This window comes from Lotus japonicus, chromosome 5 (assembly GCF_012489685.1).
Source record: "Lotus japonicus ecotype B-129 chromosome 5, LjGifu_v1.2".
Lineage (NCBI taxonomy): Eukaryota > Viridiplantae > Streptophyta > Magnoliopsida > Fabales > Fabaceae > Lotus > Lotus japonicus.
In genome coordinates this window covers 6,954,529-6,979,295 of record NC_080045.1, presented here as the reverse complement: position 1 = coordinate 6,979,295, position 24,767 = coordinate 6,954,529, and the positions used below count along the sequence as shown (strand labels likewise).

At 35.7% G+C, this 24,767-nt stretch overlaps 3 protein-coding genes across 3 annotated transcripts; 1 reads left to right on the top strand and 2 right to left on the bottom strand.

The window, feature by feature from the left end:
* Positions 1–502: 502 nt before the first annotated feature.
* On the bottom strand, positions 503–6,126 carry LOC130717901 (nuclear/nucleolar GTPase 2). Its single transcript, XM_057568300.1, has 11 exons — positions 5,791–6,126; positions 5,552–5,685; positions 5,336–5,465; positions 4,318–4,478; positions 3,778–3,879; positions 3,562–3,666; positions 3,278–3,406; positions 2,958–3,098; positions 2,138–2,238; positions 1,578–1,635; positions 503–1,157 (listed from the first exon to the last, which is right to left on the bottom strand). Exons 1-11 carry the CDS (start codon positions 6,023–6,025, stop codon positions 798–800), a joined length of 1,656 nt encoding a protein of 551 aa, XP_057424283.1. The 5' UTR covers positions 6,026–6,126; the 3' UTR covers positions 503–797.
* Positions 6,127–8,505: 2,379 nt separating this feature from the next.
* LOC130718834 (calcineurin B-like protein 10) lies at positions 8,506–13,737 on the bottom strand. The gene is made up of 9 exons (XM_057569462.1): positions 13,406–13,737; positions 13,057–13,258; positions 11,129–11,211; positions 10,732–10,791; positions 10,132–10,240; positions 9,990–10,042; positions 9,463–9,543; positions 9,092–9,204; positions 8,506–9,013 (listed from the first exon to the last, which is right to left on the bottom strand). The coding sequence occupies exons 1-9, from the start codon at positions 13,421–13,423 to the stop codon at positions 8,959–8,961; spliced, it is 774 nt and encodes a 257-aa protein (XP_057425445.1). The 5' UTR covers positions 13,424–13,737; the 3' UTR covers positions 8,506–8,958.
* A 3,922-nt stretch (positions 13,738–17,659) lies between these two features.
* LOC130718950 (histone deacetylase 2) lies at positions 17,660–23,057 on the top strand. The gene is made up of 13 exons (XM_057569605.1): positions 17,660–17,924; positions 18,003–18,058; positions 18,212–18,329; positions 19,451–19,513; positions 19,808–19,876; positions 19,951–20,117; positions 20,200–20,264; positions 20,355–20,401; positions 21,390–21,434; positions 21,526–21,576; positions 21,865–21,951; positions 22,142–22,229; positions 22,587–23,057. Exons 1-13 carry the CDS (start codon positions 17,832–17,834, stop codon positions 22,682–22,684), a joined length of 1,047 nt encoding a protein of 348 aa, XP_057425588.1. The 5' UTR covers positions 17,660–17,831; the 3' UTR covers positions 22,685–23,057.
* The last annotated feature ends 1,710 nt before the right edge of the window (positions 23,058–24,767 follow it).

Below are 24,767 nucleotides of genomic sequence, written 5' to 3'. Positions count from 1 at the left end.
AAAATACGAGATCACTCATTTTTTTTAAAAGCCAAAAAGAGTTTCCTCAATAGATCTTGATGAGGCCTTCATGATTCTTTATAAGATCTCATTTTTTTTAAAAGCCAAAAAGAGTTTCCTCAATAGATCTTGATGAGGCCTTCATGATTCTTTATAACCGTAACATCATCTATGATACTGTTGCACTTATCTTCAATATGAAAAGAGGAACCGAAAAAACTGGAATTCTATCCTAGGTGTTAGAAGATGGTTAACAAAAAGTTAAAACACATAATAGTATAAGCTGTAATTTTTCATAGTATTGTGTAATTATTGAGCTTGGCTCCGATATTTCCCAATGCATGGTCATGTGGAGAGGCTAGCAAATGAAATAATTGAAGAGTTCAATTCCATACAAGGCGATGAGGGCAAAGGTAACTAATATATTTCATTTATCACAGATTCTGATCCTGTGCATTCTATTTTGTCATAGCAAAAATTGGAATCAGTAAAACAAAACCCATTCTAAAGCAAAGAGTCATTATTCCTATATAGAGCAAATAAATTCAAAAAGGTAGTATGGATATAATTCCGCAGTTACATGGCTATATAATTTAGGTTGATAAATGGTTTTCAACTTTTAAATTGCCCTAAACTTCTACTTAAATTTCCGGAATAGAAATAATACTAACGCAAACGCCAACAACTACACTGCCACCAAAACTCATGATTTCCTTGTTGCAAATGGGAAGGAAAGCTTTTTCAGGAATTGAAATAAAACCAACTCATACCCCCAACAGCTATGCTGCCACCAAAACTCATGACTCCTTTGTTGGGACCAGTTCAGCAGAATGAAGCTCCTCAGATGGATCTGTAGTGTCTGGATCCCCTGTGTTCAGAGATTGATCAGCAGTTTCCCCTTCCAACTCGTTCTCACTAAATAAATCCTTCTGAACAGGTACACTTCTTTGTTGCTGGGATGAAAGAACATTTGCGATAGCTTTAATAGCAGCAGATGCTTGGTTGCTATCAACGCCATCAGCGACATCAATTCCATTAACATTAGGTTCCTCGGACAAGTCATCCAGTCGTGGGGGAGGAACGAAAAAGGGAATTTTACCCCTCTGCCAGTCATGAAGTACCATCTTTGCGGCAGTCATCAGGTCAGGCTCACCTCCCTGGAACACAAGTAAATGTCACACTAAAGTCTGCCATACAGCCCTTAACAAAGCAAAAAGCTTCCAAAAAAAAAGAATTAAATGAATACCCAAATGAAACAATTTGACAAACTACTGACATAAAAGAGGGGGAAGGGGATACCAAATTACCCATTGAATTGCATTGGTTTCTCCTTCAAGAGGAGAAGCAAGCAGAAAATAACTGCTGCTTTAGCTCATAAGCCAGTCAGGACAAAAGATAGATATCTCATGAATAGAAGAATGTACACAAAGAAAGCATATATAGTCTAAGCCGTCATGAAGAAAGCTAGATACATTGATAGAGCTGATGGTCAGAACCAAAAACAATCCTATAATGAATTGCTTCAAGAAAATATAAAACTAAGAATCTAGATGACTAGATCAACTCAGAAAGAATACCTTCAAAAGTTTGCCTGTCGATTTGCAAAGCTGAAGTAGGAAGTCATTTTCATCAACCCTGATGACAAGAAAAACATATTCTGAAAACCCAAGTGTTGTACATAAGCTATATTAACAAATTGACAAGCAAATCAATGTAAGTATTAACTGCATGTCATAGTCACATGTAGAATGATCATGTCATCCCCAATTTACTTTTAATGATTCATCATTAGGTGCTAAAACTAGGGGGCAGAGGGGGGAAAATTTACAAGATGCCTTCACATAGAGATTTTCACATTTTAAGAATCAGACCAGCTGAGCCAAAAGCTGCAGCCTGATATAATAGGGTCAGGCAGTCGATTTTGAACCACTTTAACTACTTTTAGTAGTCTTTAGTTTTCATGTCGGTTGGTTTGATGAAATGGTAAGAAAATGATGTTCTCTATCAACTACAATAACAGATTTTGTAAATATCAAAGATTGGAAGCTTAGGTCATCATCAGCAAACACAAGAATACAAAAGGTCAACACGCTTTACAAACCTACTTGTCACCATGAAGAAAGGCAAAGAAACATACCATTCTTGTATTCTATATGCTCTTTGCAAGTGCTCCAACTTCACACGTTTCAAAACCTCACCTATATGATCTGCAGCATCTTTCAAGTTTGTTACACGTACCTGAAAATAAACCAAGTACTTAGCCAGAATGTAATAATCTAATGTAGATATTAAACTAATAAGCAAAATAAACTTCACTAGGACTTCTGTTAGCATATTAAAGCAGGAGTAAATTATTCAATGAGCAAGTAAAACAAGCGTGAGTCCTGGCAATTAGAAAATACAACATAAAATGATCATTAGGTTGATAGGTTAACTCACTACAACTCAACACAGTATTATGTATCTATAATAGATAGTCACCATTTTAACAAATCAGCATACTAGTGAAGCAATATTGACCATAATCATATTTTGTGGGCATGAATGCCCGCAGATAACACCACTAGTCTGTCTGTGCCTGGGCTAAATATCCCAAAGAGATATTAAACTAGCCCATATTCCTTTTTGTAAAACCTAAGAATACTTCATTATGGAACTGAATTTTACAAATCACAATCAATAATATACCACTAGACAACAACCCAACAAGCTAGATGATATCGCTGGAGACTACCGGTTTGACTGGTTAACACCATATCCCTAAAAAGTAAAACGAGAAGCCCTAACAACAAATTAGAACAACCAAAGCCTTTCCCCACTAGGTGGAGTAATCTACATGAGTCCAATGAAGTTATTATGCTCAGTAAAGTAACACTAAATGAAAAAAAGAGTCCGAACATAATATTATTCACTAAGTGTTTGACAAATAAAATTAGAGAATACAGAAAGAAACCTACCACACCCTTTAGCACAACATCTGTTTCAGTATCTTTGTTTTGGTAGACAACACCTGGGCAATCAATCAAAAAGGTCCTCTTTGTAAGAGTTATATACTGCCAGACTTTTGTTTCCCCTGGAATTGGAGCAACCTTGCAGACCTTTGACACATAATGGCACACGTCAATCAACATGTTAAAATACTTATTCCACAACCATGCTTTGAACATGGAGTCCAGAGAGGATTTGAGAATAAATTTGAGCTTCTATGCTTGGATTAATTTCCACGCCAAACAAATTAAGCAGCAACCAGAAGAAGTAAAGGAGAAAGAATGCTTACATTTTTTGTTCGCAGTGTATTAATCACTGATGACTTCCCGACATTTGGATATCCAATAAATCCAACGGATATTGCTTGCTTATCAGTTTTCAATCGAGCAAATTGTCTCAGAACCGATAGAAGTGAACCCTAATCATGATAATGGCTATTAGGAAAATAACAAATAGCTGAAGATACAGAATAGTTAAAGGAGAGGAAAGAAAGATGTGTTATCTCCAACTTCAACAATATTTTATTTCTTTCACGAAGTAACACAACTAAAACATCAGGTGTACTACATATACCTTTCCAAAGGACTTGTTAATGCTTGCGTGGAATGCTAGAGTTGGATATTCTTTAGACAAAACTCTAAGCCATCCTTTTGTTGCCCAAGCAGGAATCAGATCACACTGCAAAAAATTTGATTTAAAATGTGATATATTGCAAAATAATAGATTAGGGTATTTGGTGAAATTTTAGAACAATGTCAAGCACATAAAATGATCTTAATAAGTAATAACCTTATTCAGTAAAAGCACCATGTGCTTGTACTTGCAATTTTCTTTCAAATGCTTCTCTAAATGGTAACACCGTGTTCCTTGCGGATCCCTTGCATCTAGAACCTGCATTAGGATACATTAACATTCAAACTTGAAAAGTAGAAGAGAAATGTGTAGGCCAACTCCGTGGAATATGGCAGTCAGAACAAAATTTGACCTACTATGGACTCTTCACATGAAAGAAACATGAAACTATCATAGAAAGAAATACTTGAAAAGTGGAATATTAGCTCTTGAGCTTTTAACTTTTATCCCAAATATTATCATGACAAACTTTATGAAAATTAAAAATCATGTTAACATTTGACAGAGTAAGGTCGCATGCCAATTTGCAGCAGACATGTCCATCATAAAGTACAATTTTTTAACCTTTAGAGTTTAGACACCAAATCGAATTACCTAATAAGTAAACACACTTGCATGTCATGTCAGGATCAGTCAACATGATCATACACATATGCAGAAAGTTGAACAAAATTGCTACAAAAGATGAGATTTTACCTGGACAACAACATCTGAAGAATCTATGACCTTGTAGAGTTCACCCCATATGCGTTTGCTTTGACCTTTCTCAAACATATTATGCCGCACTAAATCTCTAAATCCATCTGCTTCATCAGCTTCTGCAGTTCCACTAGAACCGTACTTTTCTTCAAAAGCTTCTGAAAAGTAATGAAGAAAAATATTAACAATAGTTACATTAACTATAGCATTAATTGGTTGAAGAAATGACGAATCACATAAAACAAGCACTGCCACAAAAGAATCAAAAAGTGTGGTCATTCAGTTTCAACTTTCAGTTAAGCAAATAAACTAACATACAGCTGGGTTGGAGGGGAGGGGTTTTTTTTTATGTTATATTATTTAGTTCGAATTTCTGGAGGGGGTGGGAGGGGAATTGAGGGGACCAAAATCACCTGTGATTCAATTTTTAGCTCCTTCCAAAATTAGGGAAAATGGAGGGCTGATAGATCATGTGACTAAAATACCCTGACACATCCTTACATATATTTGTAAACCCAACATTGTGTTTAGAAGTTCAAGTAAGGAATAAAAAGTATATTTGTTTTACTATCCGTGTCTTTCCTCACAAACCAAACAAGAAGAGGCTTATTTCCCCTCTGCTCCCGCCTCTAAACCGATCAAATTATCTAATTAAAATACCTCCCCTCCCCTACTCTCCTTTGAAGTTTGAACCAAACAGAGCATAGGTACACCAATGGAAAACAAGAAAACAAAGTAAGGATGTTTGGATAAGCTAAAAAAAATCTTCAAAATAATTTCTTGATTTTTTTTCAAAAACTATTTTTCCAAGGTTTTAAATCATGGTTCAGTGTACACGCCGCATCATAGTTTTGGACTCGAGGCCTCCACCACACTGGCCGTATCAACATCATTTCTCCCTAATTATTTATTATCCACAACGTCAGGGATACACAACCCCAATTGAAAAACTCTACTCTAAAAAAACACACAATGAATCCAACATGCTAAATCACAAAGAAGCCATAATTTTTACCATGTGAATCATCAGCTTTCTTAGCTAAGGACTCATAATCAGACGCCAACAGGCCAGGGCGCTTTCTTTTAGTCTTGGGTCCAAACGCATCCGTGAAAGGCTGTCTATCAAGAAGGTGAACCCTTGATTGCTACATCCAAAAACCCACAAATCAATAAATCAAAAAATTCCACACATTAACAACTATGCAACTGAAGAGAACCAAAATAAACAAACCTTCTGATGATCATTGAGCAGTGACAAGGGCAGCTTCTTCTCCTGGAGAATAACATTGTAATTACTTGACATACGAGTTTGCAGCTCTTCTCTGAAAAACTCAAGCTCTTTCTGATTCACAACCCTAGTGTTCGCTGCGATGATCATGAAACCAACCAAAACAATTAAAATTCTCACATCAAACCCTAAAATCTTGATGATAATTAATCAATGAATTGATGAAACAGGAGAGGACTGACCGAACCAGCGGCGATCAGGTTGGATTCGCGTGGAGGGAAGCTCCTTGGACTGTAACTCGTGGGATAAGATCTTGCCCCCTTTGTCGCGAACGGGTCTGGACTTGTACATCTTGAGACGGCGGACGGTGGCGGCGGAGCGCACCTCCTTCTTGGTGGCGTCATTGCTCCGGTTCACGTCGAGGGAATGCTTCGGTTTGCCGGAGACGTTGACTTTGCGCTCCTTCTTCTTCGCCATTTCTGAGAGAGTGTGAAAGAGTAGTGAGGCGCAAGGTGAGAATGAGGTTTTGTAAGAAGGGGATGTCGGCTAAACTGATAACTTGGAAATGAAGGGAGAAAGCTATGAATTAGGGTTTTACACAGCTTTTATTAAAACATTTTATTTTATTATCAAATTTTTATTCAAGTAGTACATATTTTTTAAAAATATATTATTAAATCAAAATTAAAAACAAATAATTAATGAGTCACCAACAGGTTGCTGGTTGCTCTTTAGCATCTGGTTAAGAGTTCGATATGTTTGGAGGATGATTTGTTAGGAGAAGTTTACTAACTTAATGTGATCTTAGAGTCTCTGGAGATTAGTCTATGGCTGCCGACTGTGAGAATACCTTAAGAAACAAAACAAAAAAACGTTTTCGGGCCTCCTCCGTAAAAGTGCTGGAGTTGAATTGTGAAAACGAAAGTCACAGTGTCTTCCATGGTTCTAACAACGGGTTTTGAGTGTTTGTGTTTTTTAGAGAGTCATCGCGCACACACCTACACAATAGCTTGAATGACAACTTCTTTTCATAAACTCGAGATGCTTTAGTTCCATATGACCTTTGCCCTTAACATTTACCTCGCTTGTGACAAGTCTTGTGAATGAGAAAAAAATATATGTTGAAAGAGCTAGCCCTTCAATGATGTGGAGCTTCCTGACTTGAAGTCTTCCATGGAGGAACACATGGCGTTAGTCATCTTGGAAAACTTTCACGATAATGACTACACTTTGGCAGCTTTTAGGTGTTCAATCATGTCCGCTCTATTTTTACTCAGCTTACCATAACTGAGATGAATCTCAATTTGGTCGTCATAGTTGACCAACAAAATGTTTGCTTGACAATGAATCCTCTAGAACGACCAAGACGATAGTGATTTGGGTCGGCCAAAATTGTTAAGGTAAAGATGATAATAAAAAAAGTTGATTACTAGAAAAATGTACAATAGATTTTACAGTGAAAACCTTTTCAATGTGAGAAGAAAAGGTCAAGGACCCAGCCAATAATAACCTCCATTATAAACAATATAACAAATACAATATATTTTCATAAGCTTACAAAATTACTCAAGAAAAGTGACTCTAACATGGCAATTTCAAGCTAGTATACTTTGAGCCATAACCCAAAATAGCAATGACTTACTCTCCCCTTTACTTACTCTTCACTTTACTCTCTAAAAAGGATTTCTCTTTTTATACTTAGAAGGGTTTTTGTGTTTGTATGATTTCTTTCAATCTCAACTCCTATTTTACAAAGAGTTTGATGACAAAGATTCCTACACTATTCGATGTGGGATTTTGTAACCTTTTAGATGAAAATTGGTTAACAATTTTTTTTTCATCCAATAGATATTGCACTTCAAGGGATAACCCCTAAGGAGAAACGCAAAACTATGATAATTTTGAATTCGAAAATTTATAGTATTGTTAATGTTTTAAGTATTAGTTTTTTTTTGATAGGCAAGAATTGTTTTAAGTATTAGTGATATAAATATTAGAAAAAATTTAAAAAAATTGAAGGCATGGAATGACTTTGGAGTGACATGTGCCATTGACCATTGATGAAAAACCTTTTTTTTTTTTTTATGGGTGGGCAACCTTCTTCTTGGTCCACCGGTGCACCAGAGGCTATTTTAGACTTTTTCCCTCTTTCTTCTTCTTCCTTCCCCTCTCCCCTCCCTACCTGCTCCTAAATTACCAAATTTTCTTGATCTGAACTGGAAATGTTGGAGAAAAACACAGTGATAATTTCTCAATCATAATTCACATCTATGAGACATTTGATTACATTGTTTTTTAATTAAAGAAATCGGCCCCCTTTTTGATAAAAAGAAACAAACACGACACTGGGTAAGAGAAAAAAAAAAACGAAAGAAGAAACAGAGGAAGATCGTGGTGATGGAGGCGCGGCCCGGTGGTTCCGGCGAGCGGCGCGGTGGCCTTGGCTGAAGAACGAACAGGTGAGAAAGAAGCCCCAATTCAGGGGTGGGTCGAAACCCTAATTAAATTTGTGGGCAGCGTAGCTGCCGCAACTAGTGACTGCGTAGATGGTGAATTGGGTGTCTTTTGTTCGGAGATGGCGGTGGCGGTGGCCGGATAGCTCCGACCCAAAGAATCTGTCGTCGCCGCCAATCCTTCCTTCACTGGCGGCGTTGGTGTTGAAGGAGCGGGAAGAAGAAGCAGCGGAGCGAAACAGAGACCTGAAGAGGTGGCCAGAGGATAGGAGGCGCTTGACGGCGAGATATGAAGCCATTGATTGAGGTCGAAAACGAAGAGTATTGCAGAGGGATGAATGTAAGAACGAATCAAGTGAAGAGAGAGCTGTGTTGTGCTGTGTGCTTGGAGCAGTGAAGGGTGTTGCCGGCGAGCAAGCCAGGAGCAGGGAGAAAGAAGAGGGTTGTCAATTTCCATTTTTACCCTTTTAATCATCATCAAATCCTAACCGTTCAAATAAAGAATATTCCAAGATTCCTGAATCAAATGGTGTGTTAAGCATGGTGCACCAGTGGACCAAGAAGAAGGTTGCCCACCCTAGTGGGTAAAATAATAATACATACACTTCACTTGTTTTCTCTATAGATTTTTTCAGGTGCTCTTTTGGACAAACTAACTTAGAGGAGCCTTATTCATCACTCATGATGTCTCTCTTGAAGCTGTCAATTCATTCCCATCTATGTACAATGGAGAGCTAAAATGCTGACAAACATTTCCTCCTATTCAGTACATCAAGCAGCACTTGGATATGTAGATGCACACAGGTAGTTAGATGGAGGAATAATATGCCACAAAAATGATAATCATTCCCTTTTGTTTGTTCAGAAAACACTTCTCTAGTTCTCTTTCTTACCCTTGTCCCTTCACAGCAGTAAGGCTTCCATGGAACTTGATCCCAAACGAACATATTTTTCTTCTCAAATTTCAGCCTCTGATGTGAAAATAAAACTAGGAAACACAGTGGTGATATTCCTAAGGTAACAAAGTGACACAATTAGGTATAGTTTCAAATGACTTTATGAGAAGGATCAGAAAAGGAAAGTTCCATACTTCAAATAAGGAAGTGTCATGTTCTTCAAGAGGGATGGATTTCTACTCACAAAAGCTTTCCAATCTTCTTTGCTGATTTTACCATCATTGTCCTTATCCACATCAGCAATTGTCTGCATATAAAGTTAAGGCCATATAATTACTATGCCCAACTTAAGATAAATTTTCATATAACAAATGCTCTCTACACTCTTTTTTTAAACACTCTTTTATGGTTGAAATCCATGTGGGATCTACTAAATTATATGGGTCCTACTCCCAATTTGGCAAGACCACATAAATTTCAACCAATAAAAGAGGAAGTGTTATAAAAGGAGTGTTAAAATAAGTGTGGGTAGCACTTCTCATTTTCATATTTGATAGAAGCTGACCTTATCAACAATAGCTTCAAGAAGATCATCAGAAAGGTGCATGTCCGATTCCATCAGAATGGCTATAACCATTTGCTTGACCTAAAACCAAGTAAACCAACCATTTAACAATAAAAAATTATCCACACTCAAACTTCACCTCCACCATGGAGAGATAAAGAAATATAAAAGAGAAAAGTGGCATATAAGATAGGTGGTGTGATAGAAAAATAAAAGAGAGATAAGAAAAAGTGATTGGAAATAGAATGGAAGAAAAATTGAGTCTGAATACATAAAAATTTGATTGAAATCTTCAATTTCCAAAAGGGTGTCTCATTCCATGTCCCATCAATAAATTTTGGACATATAAATAAGAAACCATATTAATGCCTCACTCATGTCTTTTTTAATTTACATGACAAAACTTGATTGGTTGGACAGGAAATTGAAACAACATTTGGGTACAAAAGATCTTTAACTATTTCACCAAATAATAAACTTGTGATACCAAAATGTGACGAGGCTTAAAAATGAACTTGTGCACTCACTTCCTCTGGTTCTATGAACCCAGTTTGCCTCAGGTCATAGAGCTTAAATGCAACTGCACAACATCATTAGGCGACAGAGATTAGATGTAAGAAAAAATGAGTTCACTGCATGAAGCCAAGAGATAGTCTCATTAGAACATACAATCACTTTTTTCCTCTATAGGAGCATAAGGATGGAAAACATTGAGCGCGTGGACAAATTCCTCAAACTCGATAACACCATTTCTCTTTTCATCAAAAAGATCAAAAACCTAAAGAAGAAACATTTAGCATATATCATAAGTATATTCAAGGAATTTGTGAAGGAATCATGAATGTATGAACAAAAGATAGTATTTAAATGCTTCCATTTGCATGTTCTATGTGTCCTGTGATTATGTACTTAAGGCATAGTTGGCCATCAGGGGTTTCAATTGATGCATCTTCAGGGGAATTGAATCATGTTCACTTATCTTCAAGTTGGTTTAATGCACTTCTACCAATTAGCCAAAAGTCATGTTATAACAAATAAATTAAGAGAAAAAACTATTATGTGAAGATTACATCTGAAATGCAGCAAAATGGTTTTCCCCAAAAGTAATTTAAAAAGTTGAACAACTATTCAGCTATATTCAATTATGCTTTTTATTTTTCACTTTCTGAAGTGAATCAGTTATGTAGGCCTCCAAAGTTGATTTCATTTCCAATATAGTAACTAACATGAAGAAAAGCGCCATGACTGAAAAATATAAGAATTGCTTACTCGATCCAGGAAAAGACTTTCTCCATTTGGGTTTTGAAATAGTGCCAATCCAAGCTCCACCTACAATAGATAAAACATACAATTATCACTGCATCACAGACTTAAGGGAAACCCTCAATATATTGCCAGATTTTTTTTTATGTTGTGTCCTCTTAATAATATTGTTCAAATGCAGCTCCATCTTTCTCTCTAATACATTAACTTTTCATGTTTTCTTGGATGACCATACATCTTGTAACACTTATCTTATCCTCTTGTTGATCCTTTATTACCCAATTTTCAGTAGCATCAAGCATTGTTGATCTTAAGATTGAATGTTAAAGTTGTCCTCTGTTAGCTTAAGAGGACTTGTCTATGATAATCATAAATATATGCCTAACCACTTGACAGATCTTACCTTGTGAATCAAGCCATCATTAATTACGGTGCAACTTAACTTTGTAAACAGCACATGGAGGGCCTCCACTTCATTAACAGTAACTGCAAATTGTTAACAGCAGAAAATCCAATCATTAGAATCCATTATTCTTTAGTTCATATCAGCAAATTACAATTTTATAGCCAGTGCAGAACTTGTATTGCACTATATGTTCCATTCCATCCATATAAAATTATAGTTCAGGCTTAAAAAAGTTACATTCCATCCATATAAAAATACAGCACAGGTTTATAATTCAAGCCCCTTAAAGGGATACATTAGCTGAGGATTGAGAGAGACTATATGAAGAGTAAATACAATTTTGGTTCCTAAATAATTGAGGTAGATTACTTCAGTTCCTTACAGACATTGTCATTTTAATTTAGGAAGATAAAAAATGTTCGAGTTAGCCCTTTCTAAGGACTTAAATTAATCATCATTTTCATCTTTCCACAACTAAACAAGTTTTATCTTTCATGGACTAATGTGACTAACTTTGTATTTTTGGATACCAAAGAAACTATTTATTGTTTCATATGTTACAAATTTAAGTCTTCAAAGTGCAGAAGAAAAGGCAAACCCACTGAATCCAAACACATTGCCTAATTTGTAGAGCAAAATTAGGGTTGGTTGAAAGTGCAGAGAAAAAGGAATCTTTCACTTGAAATCCACAAGTTTACCCATCTAAGAGCATCTCCAATGGAGTCCTTATTTTGAGGCCTTAAAATAAGATCCGGATCTTATTAGATCCCACCATTGGAGCTATCTTACATGGCATGAGATCTTAGCAAAAACTAAGATACGTGCCTTAGCTCAAGTACTCTCAAATGTGGGATCTTAAATAAAATAATATTTTTTCTCTCTCCTTTAATACCATAAACAAAGTAAAAATTAGGGAGAGAAATAAATAATATAAATATATTAGGTACCGTGGGTCCAGTCAAAAGTAAAATAAGATCTCAACCACTAGAGTGAAATGTGCATGAAAACCTTATGAGTGTCTTAAATCCTATGTGGCAATTTAGGCCCATAAAAATTGAGTTAAGTCCCAAAATAAGTTCCTACCATTGGAGATGCTCTAAGAAGTAATCTAGAGAGAGATAATATTTTGACAGGGAGAAAGGTAAAAATCATAGTTTACTGTATCAGATTCAGAGTTTTACAAGAGAGTTGTTTTCATGGAGAGACACCACATCAAAGCTGGCATGAAACCCCACTTGTGTGAAGTTTTTAGCAATAATAAATATGGAGAGTGATCAAATTCAAATCAGTTAGGTGTATGTACCATTTAATTATAACTTTGTTCCCCACATGGCAGAGGATCCATTCATATAATACTACTATATATATATATATATTATGACCTTCACTGTCAAAAAAACATATACTATAACCTTAACCTGCAAATCTATACCATGATAGAAAACCACCGCATATAACATAGCATATGATCCTTCTACATTCAAGTTTCACATCATGTATGTGCAATGTGAACTTAAGTCACCCATAAAGTAAAAACTATTGACTGAAAATAGTTTTTGAGCAACATGGATCCTCTTCAGCCATATTCTCTGCTGCAAATTTTTGGCCCTTGATTCTTATATTAAATGGCCCAGTTTGATTCATAAAAGGTAAAATTGGTCAAAACTTTAATACACTTGGCATTTTGCTGCTGCAAAGGCGACAAAGGATTAGAATTTGTTTTCAAGGGAGGGGCTACCATATCATCATTACTATGAAATAAAAAGTAAAATGCAAACATGTACTTCAGAATTCTGAATTTCTGATAGCATGTTGGGAAATTCTAAACCCAAAATCAATTCCTGTGAGTAGCTTCTGGGTGCGAGATTATGATCATTGCGAGATTGGAAGGGAACGAAACACAATGGAATTGACTAATTACTTACATCTGGTTTCTTTCGCAAGGCGAGCAAAATCCTTAGCAGTACATTCACGTGTCTGTTCCTGATTAACATTTCTGAGTGGACAAAGGTTAAAACAACCTGCCACAGCAAACACCAGAGCCTCAACCACAGCTATGAGTGGCATCAACGCCGCATAGACACGCTCTCCTAGGGTCCTAGATCCCAACAACGCTTGTTCAATAACCTTAAAATTCACAACAACAACAAAAAATCACACTCTATTCATGAATCTTGACACCCCAACTAATGAAATGAAGCAATTTTGTTTAGGCTAGAATGAGATGAAGTAAATTTGATGAAATTTGCAATATTAGTAGCAAAAAATACTTACAGGGTCATCTGTGGCCATGGTGTGGTGTGTCTGCTTCTGCAACTAGGCCTAGCTAGGAACCAAACTCTTGATGATGATATAATGATTTTGATAGCTGTTGTTATTCTGGAAATAGTAGAGCAGCATTGTTGATTCTTTTTGTTAAGATTAGCCTTCCTTGTGTAGGTTTATATGTACAATGATGATTATTAATGGCAAACATTATCTATGAATGAGTTGGAAGTTAATGAAAGGAAATGCCTACTGCGCATGTGGTCCTATTTGTTTCAATTTCAGACAAGTTGGAAGATGACAAACAACAAACAGTACTCCAGCTCTGAGCACATTTTCCACCTCACACGTTTGCTCTCAACTTCAATTCATTCGGACAAGTAACCCTTTGATGTGGTTTATATATGCTCTCATGTCACATATCAAGTGAAATGGTCATTACATTCATTTTTACTTTTTGAGCAAAACTAAAGAGACCACCCCCAACTTCACTACCCCTTGAAGACTTAATTTTCAATGAGTATATATTGGCTCCATGATGTGGTATGGAAAAAAATGCATACACACTTTTAAGTGAGGTTTGCATTTTTTCTTATATTACACTTTTAAATGAGCTATACATTTTTACCGTAAAATTTAATGAGAGTTTTATTAAGATCAATGAGGAGGTATTATTATTTTTTTTTACAAGGAGGGGCTAGGCCTCAAAACAAAACATAAGCTAAACAGGGTTAGATGCTAGAGGACGTAACCTCGCCCCTTATTCTGAACTAACAGGCTATGACAATTTCCTATTGGAGACTCCACCAGATTGGTACCAAATGGAAAGCCGCGCCCATTGCAAGCTAAGTAATCAGCAATGAAATTTGTTTCTCTAAAAGTGTGTTGGAACGTCATTGCCTCATGCTCCAACTATAACTTACATATATATTGTGTTAAATCACCATAAGGATGAGAGTTAATATCATGGGGCGAAAGCAATCGAGTAACCTCAAGAGAATCATTCTCAATGACCACTAGTAGAATAAGTAGAGTTAAAATGTTAGATAACAAGAATATAGCATGTAGGGTCAATCATGATCATCCTGTCTAAACAAGCAGCAAACCGCTTAGAAGGTCCAACGTTCAGTGGGCTAACTTGGAGAACATTCAATTTTCAGTGCTAAATAAAATAGCAAGTCAAAGAATTGAACAACCAGAGGTTGAAGAAGAAGAAGCTCGAAGCTTTTGATAGATTTCTCAATCTGATAGTTTGTTACAATCAATCTCAAAACTAACATAACAAACTTATATTGATAGTAAAGTAACTAACTACTAGTTATTACAACAAGGTCCTCAGCTTTCTATAGAATTTATACACTGGTCCTTTTCTTCATTTAACAGCCTCCCTCAAACTGATGGGCGAAATATGTCAATAAGAGCAAGCTTGCTAATAAAACCTTGAAAAATCCGGGGCTGCAAAGCCTTGGTAAACACATCAGCAACCTGTAATGCAGTAGGTATAGGCAGTAATTTGAGCACACCAGTTTGCAATTTCTCTCTAACAATATGGCAATCAATCTCCAAATGTTTTGTGCGTTCATGAAACACTGGATTAGCAGCAATGTGAAGTGCACTTTGATTATCACAAAATAAAACAGGGGTTTTCTCACATGGAATCTGCAAATCATGTAAAAGAAACAATAACCATTGAAGCTCACATGTAGCATAGGCAAGAGCTCGATACTCAGCTTCACTAGAAGATCGTGATACTGTAGGTTGTTTCTTTGCCTTCCATGAAATTAAGGATCTACCAAGATAAAAGCAATAGCCAGAAATGGACTTTCTAGTATCTGAACACCCTGCCCAGTCAGCATCTGAATAACCTTGTAATGAGATAGAAGTATCTCTAGGAAAGAAAAGACCAAGACCTGGTGAATTCTTAAGATACCTAAGAACCCTAGCAGCAGCCTGAAAATGAGAATCCATGGGATTGCTCATGAATTGACTCAACTGTTGAGTTGCAAAGGATATGTCAGGCCTAGTGGTAGTCAAGTAAAGCAACCTTCCAACCAAACGTCTATAACTAGCAGGATCAGAGCAAGGTTCTCCCTCATTCAAAGTAAGCTTCACAGAGGGATCAAGAGGGGTGGAAACTGGTTTGCTGCCCAATGTTCCTGAATCTCTCAGCAAATCAAGACAATACTTCCTTTGACAAAGATTAATACCAGTTGTTGAGTGTGCAACTTCTAAGCCAAGGAAATACTTCAAAACTCCCAAATCCTTAATTCCAAAAGCCTGCTGTAGAGAATCTTTAACTTGCTGAAATTCAAGTAATGAATTCCCAAACAAAACAATGAAAAGCACCAAAAATAACATCAAAGTTATTTCTCTTAGCCAACTTGTGCACTGAAATCAGGTTGTAATCAAATTCAGGCACATAGAGAACATGTGTGAGCATAATGCAACTAGTTATCCTAACAGTACCAACATAAGATGTATGAATTACAGTACCATTAGGTAACTTCACACCAATAGGATTAGTGACTTTTCTAAGTGTTTCAAATATTAACTTATTGAAACAAATGTGGTCACTAGCCCCTGAGTCTATAATCCAGTCTCTACTGTTATATTGTTTAGAACAGGACAAGATTCTAGAGCATGATAAAATTCTGGACAAAACTCTAGAACAAGAAAGAACTAAGGATTTACCATGTCCTGAAGTGTGTCATGATGCTTTCACCACATGGTTCACACTAGCATTTCCCCCTTCTGATTCTTTCTTTGATGCAGTGCTTACATGTTGGATCATAGCAATAATTCTTTTGTATTGATCTGCTGTGAACAACTCTTCATTCTCCTTCTGTGAATGTGTGTCCTCCTCTTCTTCATATTTTTCAACATTTGCATTATTAGCATGACTGGTTGTGTGAGATGGACCACTTGATCCTCCATATCTTGGAGCTGAAGCAGTTGGAAAACCATAAATTCTGTAACAATTATTAACAGTGTGACCCACGTTCTTACAATAAGTGCAATATTTCTCCTTTGGTCTATAATTTCCTGGTGATCTACCCCTTCCATAACCTTTATCAAATGATTTCTTTCCTTCTGCAGCATTAACAATAGCCTGACTATCATCAATTTCTTCTGCTCCATTCTGTCTCTCATGTTGCATAGCAAGTGAAACTACTTTAGCTAACTGTGGAAGAGGGTGACTCATCAAAATCTGTGACTTCACTACACCAAAATTTTCATTCAATCCAAGTAAAAACTTGATAACATTGTCCTGATCTTTATACATTTTCACATTCCTAATTGCATCACACCTACAAGGTACAGCGCAAATGCATTGAGGAATTGGCCTATAATGCTCTAATTCCTCCCACAAAGACTTCAAAGCTGTATAATATTCATCAACAGACATAGAATTTTGCTTCATCAAACTAATCTCATTGTGAATTTCAGAAATTCGAACTAGGTCTCCTTGAGAGAATCGATCCCTAAGATCTCTCCATGCATCGCAAGCATTTTCAACAAAAACAATACTGCTAGCAATAGAAGGTGTTACCGAATTGAGTATCCAAGAATGAATTAAGCTGTTGCAACGATCCCAAGCATCGAACATTGCATCTGTAGGGTTTGGCACCGGAATTTCTCCATTGAGAAAACGAAATTTGTTCTTCGCTACCAACGCGCGCTTCATTGCTCGCGCCCAACCATTGTAATTTCGACCATTCCGTGGCGGATTCACCATGACTGCAGATGGATTCTCGCTCGCATGTATATAATACGGCGATGATGTACTCTGACTCGGATCCTGTACCACATGAACTTGCGGTCCTCCATTGTTGTGCAGATTTCTGGTATTCACCATGGTTGCGGAAGCTTGTGGTGATGGCAGAACCCTTGTTAGGGCTCTGATACCATCAAAGAATTGAACAACCAGAGGTTGAAGAAGAAGAAGCTCGAAGCTTTTGATAGATTTCTCAATCTGATAGTTTGTTACAATCAATCTCAAAACTAACATAACAAACTTATATTTATAGTAAAGTAACTAACTACTAGTTATTACAACAAGGTCCTCAGCTTTCTATAGAATTTATACACTGGTCCTTTTCTTCATTTAACAGCAAGGAAAAAACATAACAAAATATTACTATATCAAAATATTTTCATTTTCAAAAAAAAAATTCAACCTATTTTTTATTCTTAATTCAGATATTACACTATTACAGTTTCATAAATTCATAGTGATTTTTTTTCGCTTAGTGCTTACAAAAGTTTTTTTTTCTTTTTCGCTTATTCATGAATTTTCATGAATTTTATCCCGAAAACCGTTACTGAGTCAACTCGTCATCTCGGTGGCTCAGCCACTATTTCATAGTTCACCACCGCCAAAATTTCACCCCTTCTTCTTCTCTCCCCATGCGATTCTCATGAACCGTCGCTTCCGATGTCGTCGTCTTCTTCTGGTACCGACGCTCTAGCTCTTGCGCGCAACCGCATCCTCTCAAGCAAGCTCTACTTCGATGTGCCTCCTTCCAAGGTAAGAAAGAACTAACCAACTTCCCTCACCCTTTGAATCTGCTTCTTGAATTTTGAACTCTGGTTTTTCATGGTTCAGGTTCCGCTTATCTACTCCGAGTCTTACGATATTTCATTTCTCGGCATAGAGAAACTGTAAGCAACGATTCGATTCTGCAATTTGCGATTACCTCACTCACTTCACTTAGCTTACTCACTTGTGTAGTTGCAGTTTTTTTGTGGTGAATAATGAATAATCAGTTATCAATTTGCATTTAGAGTTGTGTAACTGTTTGTTAATTGTTGTAGGCACCCGTTTGATTCGTCCAAATGGGGACGAATTTGTGGATTTCTTGTCTCTTTTGATGTTTTGGATAAGAAATGCATTGTTGAGCCTCTTGAAGCTTCCAAGGATGATTTACTAGTGGTAATAATCACTTTGTTCATTTTGCTTTTAGATGCATTCTCATTACTAACTCTGTGTTTGGAAACTAGATAGATTTCGTTTCGACGATGTGGCTAGGAATTAGGAAATCATTGTGGGGGAAGCTTTTGTTGGGGTAAATGGTGTTTGGTTTGGATAAACATTGAAAGTTAGTTAAAATGTGTTTCGTGGGTTCAAGGCAGAAAAAAGTAGAAGGGAAAATTTGTTCCATTATGATTAATTGCAGAAAGTAATTCAATTGTAAACTTGTGTAACGAGTTAATGTCTCTTGATACCACTAAGCGCGTAGATCAACTGACACGGAGTTGTTCTAGATTAAGTAGAGGTCTCAAGTTCGGTCTTGTGCCGCCCATAGAGGTTCTACCCATCTCGAACGGGATTGTCTCAGTAAAGGGCGTAGATCAACTGACACGTGGTTGTTCTAGCTTAAGTAGAGGTCTTGAGTTCGTGTCCTATGAATACAGTTGCGTTAAATACTTGGTAGAATTTTGCTGCCCATAGAAGTTCTACCCGGCTCAAACAGGATTGTCTCAAATCTCAATAGAGAGGATACATGTGGTTTAAACAAAAAAAAGTTAATTTCGCTTGATTTCTTGATATATCTTTGTTAATTGTATATGAATATTTGAAACTTGTGTGCTCAAATAAGCAAGTGGTTTAATAGAGATTATCACAGGGTCTTGTTAGAGTGTTGTTCTAAACCAAGTAATAAAATTTATAAGTATTTACCAACATTTATTATCTGGCCAATTTAAAAAGCTGAACATTTTTCGAGCACAAACACAGCTGAAGTTTTCAATAAATACCTTCTATATTTTTATTCTTCAGTCAGTGCCTGTGATAGCGTTTACCTTTATCTTATTTAACCAGTGTTAAGTAGTTTTATATGAAAGATTTGTGTTTTACTGCCCAAGTTCCTGATGAAGAAAATTTATCCTCTCTTTTTGGTGGCTTATATTCTGATCGCTGAAGTTACTATATTGACTTTTTTATGCTTACCATTTATGATTTTCACAACAAACAATATGATTCAAACTGATTTAATTTAAGTTGAATGTCTGATGTTGAGTCCATTTTCTTTCTTTCCTTTTTTTTATCTAAAGGTGCACTCAGAGTCGTACTTGAATAGCCTGAAGGAAAGTTCAAATGTTGCTACGATAATTGAGGTACTTTACACTTCCGTGTAGGCTTGAGGCAGTTATTTACTATTTTGTGATCTATAAGTAATTAAGTATCATTATTCCTTACTTTTCTCTGAGAATGCCTTAAATGGAAGTTTATGTCCAAATTAATATAAAAATTATCATCCTGTTGTATAGTGGAAACAAACTAATATGGTTGTGCTGGAATTCTTTAGTTTATTTGTTTCCATTGGTTATTTTTTTATTACAGAGCTGTACTTGCTGAGGCTTTATAAGGTTGACATATTGAAGACTTACTGACAAACTAATAAAATTTAGGTCCCTCCTGTGGCGTTATTTCCCAACTGTCTTGTGCAAAATAAAGTTCTTTTCCCATTCAGGAAGCAGGTAAAGTAACTATTTGGTCTTGAATTCTGGTTTGCATCTCTTAGAATCTGATCTTACTCTTATTCTAATGGTAGGTTGGAGGAACTATACTGGCTGTGAAACTTGCAAAGGAGAGAGGATGGGCCATTAATGTAGGGGGAGGTTTTCATCACTGCTCTGCAGAAAAAGGAGGTGGATTTTGTGCTTATGCAGATATTTCCCTATGTATCCACTTTGCATTTGTTAGGTTGAATATTTCAAGGTACTGTCATATTTGATCATTGCAATTGCAAATTAGCTTATTCCATGAACTTATATGCAAAAATTGCCTGCAAAATCTTCAGAGTGATGATCATTGATCTTGATGCACATCAAGGAAATGGTCATGAAACGGACTTTGCTGATGATAGTATGGCCACAAAACTTTCTCTTCCTTGTATTTGACTTTGTATCTTTTTAGTATTTTCAGTTTCAACTAATATGAACTTTGTAATGGCAGGCCGAGTCTATATCCTGGATATGTATAACCCTGGAATATATCCTTGGGTAAGTTATTTACTTTGAGATTTGTTATACGAACTTTTTATTTTCCATTCATGAAGCCATTTTTCTGCATTTATTTTTTATACATTTGTCTCATCTATTCAACATTGCTTGCTGACTTCTGATATGCTGTCTGTGTCCTATGGTTCTATCATTCATTTGTATCATCATCTCATATGCCTTGCCATGAACGGTGAATCTTTCTCCCTGTGTATCCCGTTGTGGTGTAGCATTATAAAGCATATATTGCAATTTTATTTTTACATTCCACTGGTGAAAAAAAAAAGAGCGTGAATCTTTACATCAGGAAGGGTGCTGTCTTGTGAGCTAGGTCATGTCATGTCATGACCTCAGGGGTTCTAGTCTCACAAGACTAAGTTTGCATTTATTTGACAGTCTCTCGAATAGTGGTAACCTCATGCTCCAGGTATTGATCCTGTTGTGGTGAGAGCCAAATTTTGGAAAGGCCATTTACATTAAGGTCTTCTTTAATGATTTCTCTATGAGTTTTCTTTGGCTTTTCTCTATCGATGTTTATTGAGCTAACCTCCATATACATCTTTTTATCAGGCTTACCTCAACATAATCAATACTAGGGCCTCGATTTAAATTGAAACCTTTTAACATTCTAGAAAATGTTATTTATACCAAGCTGTACATGCTATGAATTTCTCTGTTTGCATCTGCAATTGGCTTGTAAATGAAGTGGGAGGCCAGAAAATGGTTCTGCTAAAAGATATATTGATTAAAACATTAATGACTACCTTATAAATAGTGATGCTTTGTCATTATGTTCGAGTAATGCTTGTTCCACTATATTATAGGGGGAAAAAGCTTAAATATGTATCTAAAGGTGGTCCATTAACAGCAATGAATTGTTATTTGTTTTTAGTTTAAAATGTGCATGTATGCTGATATGACTATCGTCAATTAATAACCTTAAGACCTGCTTATGACAAACTCTTATTAACATTTCTGCATTCTATATTAGGATTATGATGCAAGAAACTACATAAATCAGAAAGTTGAAGTAAAGGTATATTCATTATATCAGTTGAAACTTGGTCTTAATTGTTTTCTGATTTGCTTCTATAACATTTATTTCTCTTTTCCCACCTATCTTTTAGAGTGGAACTCTTACAGAAGAGTATCTGCAGAAATTAGATGAGGCACTTGAGGTATGTTACATTTCATAGTAATATTTGTTATTCACTAATAATATTCATGGCTTGAGTACCCACTGGAGATAAGCTGTATCCTTACATATATATAATTTTTGCTTTGGCATATTCTATACAATTATCCCACGATATCAGTGATCCTCCATATGTTTTTTTCTCTTACCCTTGCTGTTCTTTATTTGAAAATCAAACCAAAGGAAAGGAAAATTATCAGTTGACTGGTCAGTCTCTATTTCTTCCCTTCCATTCTACTCCTTTTACCTATTTTTGATTTTGTTATTCAAGGTTGCTGCGCGAAGGTTTAAACCTGAGTTGGTAATTTATAATGCTGGAACTGACATCCTAGATGGTGATCCATTAGGAAGGTTGAAGGTAATGTTGTATTCTTGGATCTACTTTATCGCAGTAAACTATAAACCTGTATTAACTTCAGTTGGCTGGTCATTTGTTCTTGATGTGTAGTTCCTACATGAAAAGAATATGTCATTATTATGAGTCTGTGTTTTAGTTAATTCCCTTGCCACTCATCGCAAGGGGTGATATTGCTATTTTGTACATGCAGATCAGTCCTGATGGAATTGCTCTTAGAGATGAGAAAGTTTTTCGGTTTGCTCGTGAGAAGAACATTCCTATAGTCATGCTCACTTCAGGTTTGCTATTTTTCCCTCCCTACCATAGTCGTGAACTTTTACATGAGTGAAGATGTGTGGGTGGCTCATATATGGGTGTTCTTCAATAAATGAATCTAGGATAAGCTCTTATACGATTTTGCGTTAGGTCTAACTCTACCATATACATATACTTATTTAGCAATATCTCTAGTCAATGTGGGACCTTAATAGTTTTATGCCCTAATGGAGATAGGTTCTAGGAAATTAATTGTGGAAATTGGCAACATTCTCAACCGGTCCATGCATGCAACAAAGTTTTTTTTGGAAACTTCAATTATATTCTCAGCCTATTGGAGATTTTATCAGGTTGTCTTTATTTGCCATTCCATGTTTCAGGTGGATACATGAAGTCCAGTGCCAGAGTCATTGCAGATTCAATTGTCAATCTCTCAAAAAAATGCTTGATAGAAACCAGAGGAGGTCCAAAGGCTTAGTAAGAGAGCTTCTGTACTTTCCACGTTATGTGATTATCCTGTGATTTACTGACCAGTGACCATGTATGGGTTATAATGTTTCATATTAGTGTTTGATAAAAAAAGAAAAAACTGAATCTAGATGAAAACGTGTTTTACATATATGAGTTGTAAGATGTCTGTAAATGTGAGTATATGATACATAAAGTAGCTGTAAAAAGTAGCTGTAAATTATGTATATGCATGTGAAACTTAAATATACGGTTGATCACGATCCACCAAAAAAAAGAGGGTGACCACATGGGAGATGTCTCTACCATTCTATCTTACTTTATCTCCTCTGCAATATGAGTTCGGCAAATTTGTGAACGGAATTCAGTCCCATTTTATTTTATGTGCTGATTTAGTTTATGTTTGGAATTTCATTTCAATTTATGAAAAAGATTTATGTTCTATTGTTGTTTTGAACTGCATGCTATCATTACATGTTGGTTTACACCAATTGATATGGATATCTGAAGTGTCTGAGTGATATTGGAAAATGATTTCTAAACCTATATTACAGTGTTTACATTCAATCGACATTTAATCAACATTTGCGGTTTTTAACAGTCTTAAACCATCAATAGTGTGCAAGTTATAAAAATACCTACCAAAATTTAAATTTAAGTTTTAAACGGTCTAAAACCGCCAATCATGTTTAAAGTTACAAAAATACCTACCAAAAATAATTTTGCAATGCATTTCTAAATGTACATTTTTTAATTTTCAGAATGTGTTTTTTCAAAATGCATTTTGGAATTTAATTTCTGATAAGTGTTTTTGTGGCAATTTTCATTACTAGCAATTCAGAGATGTCAAAGAGTGTGTATGTCAATTGAATGTTGTGAATGTTGAGGTTTATATCGCACAATGTAGTTGATATCATCTCATTCAGTTAAGAATGCAATTATATGCAAATCTCGAGATATTTAGTTACTCTTGGCACCTTGACAAAAAAAAAGATAATAATAATAATAATAATAATAATAATAATAATAATAATAATAATAATAATAATAATAATAATTTTCTCTAGGCAATATCTGAAGCAAACATAGACCAAAGAAAACATATCCACATAGGTAACATTAACAAGCAATAATTTATCCATTAAAAAAAGCCATAATTTAAAAATACGACAAAAAGAAAATAATTACAAGAACTACATCACAAAAGCTAATTGTTGTAGATGGAAAGTTCAAGGCCTTATAAACCCTCCATTAGAATCTCATACTTCCTGTGTGGAAAGTGTCATATCTTACAATCGGGTTACTAACATATGCTGGTTGGTCATTTTATATCCACCAACCAAAACATAATGGTCCTCCTCAAATGGATCAAGGTCGGTCTGCTCCTTAGGCTGAAATTGTTCTTTCTTCAGCTTATGGAGTTTATTATTAGTGACTAATTCAGGATGTTGTGTAGAGTCTATGCACCCTAACATAAACAATAAATTGAATGAGCATGATTTACCAAATAAACAGCAGATAACTTGTAGTTATAACCCATCACTTTACACCTCTGACCTAACCATTTATCAACCTAAAAACTAAATAATGAATTTAAACTGATAACAAAAATTTACATGTTTAAACAGTCCTTATTAACGATCAATTTTGAAGAAAAAATTGTGTTCCTATATCTACTTAGACTTTCAAGAAAATATTAAATGATGTTTTTCCAAGAAATGTCTTTGCAATAACAATAAATAAGAAAAGATAAAATGCATTTTAGAAGGTGAAATAGGAAAACAAATAACACTTTTATGAAAATTATCAAGATTAATAGCACTTCTTAGTTTGTGTGTTTCTTCTCTCTGTTGATCGTTATATAGGAACAAAAATAGTAGTGGATTAGTACAAATCATCCCTCCTCAGGGTTTGAACTTGACCGTTCGCCTTGAATTACATTTAGCTCAAATATGTAAGCTACTCATTCCACCCCAGTTAACACTACATATTATGCAACAAAATGTCAAGCCATAATAAAATTACCAAGAGGTGTGTCAGCTATCAAGAAATCTGACCTATAATGAATCCTCAGGACATATTTGCAATAAATA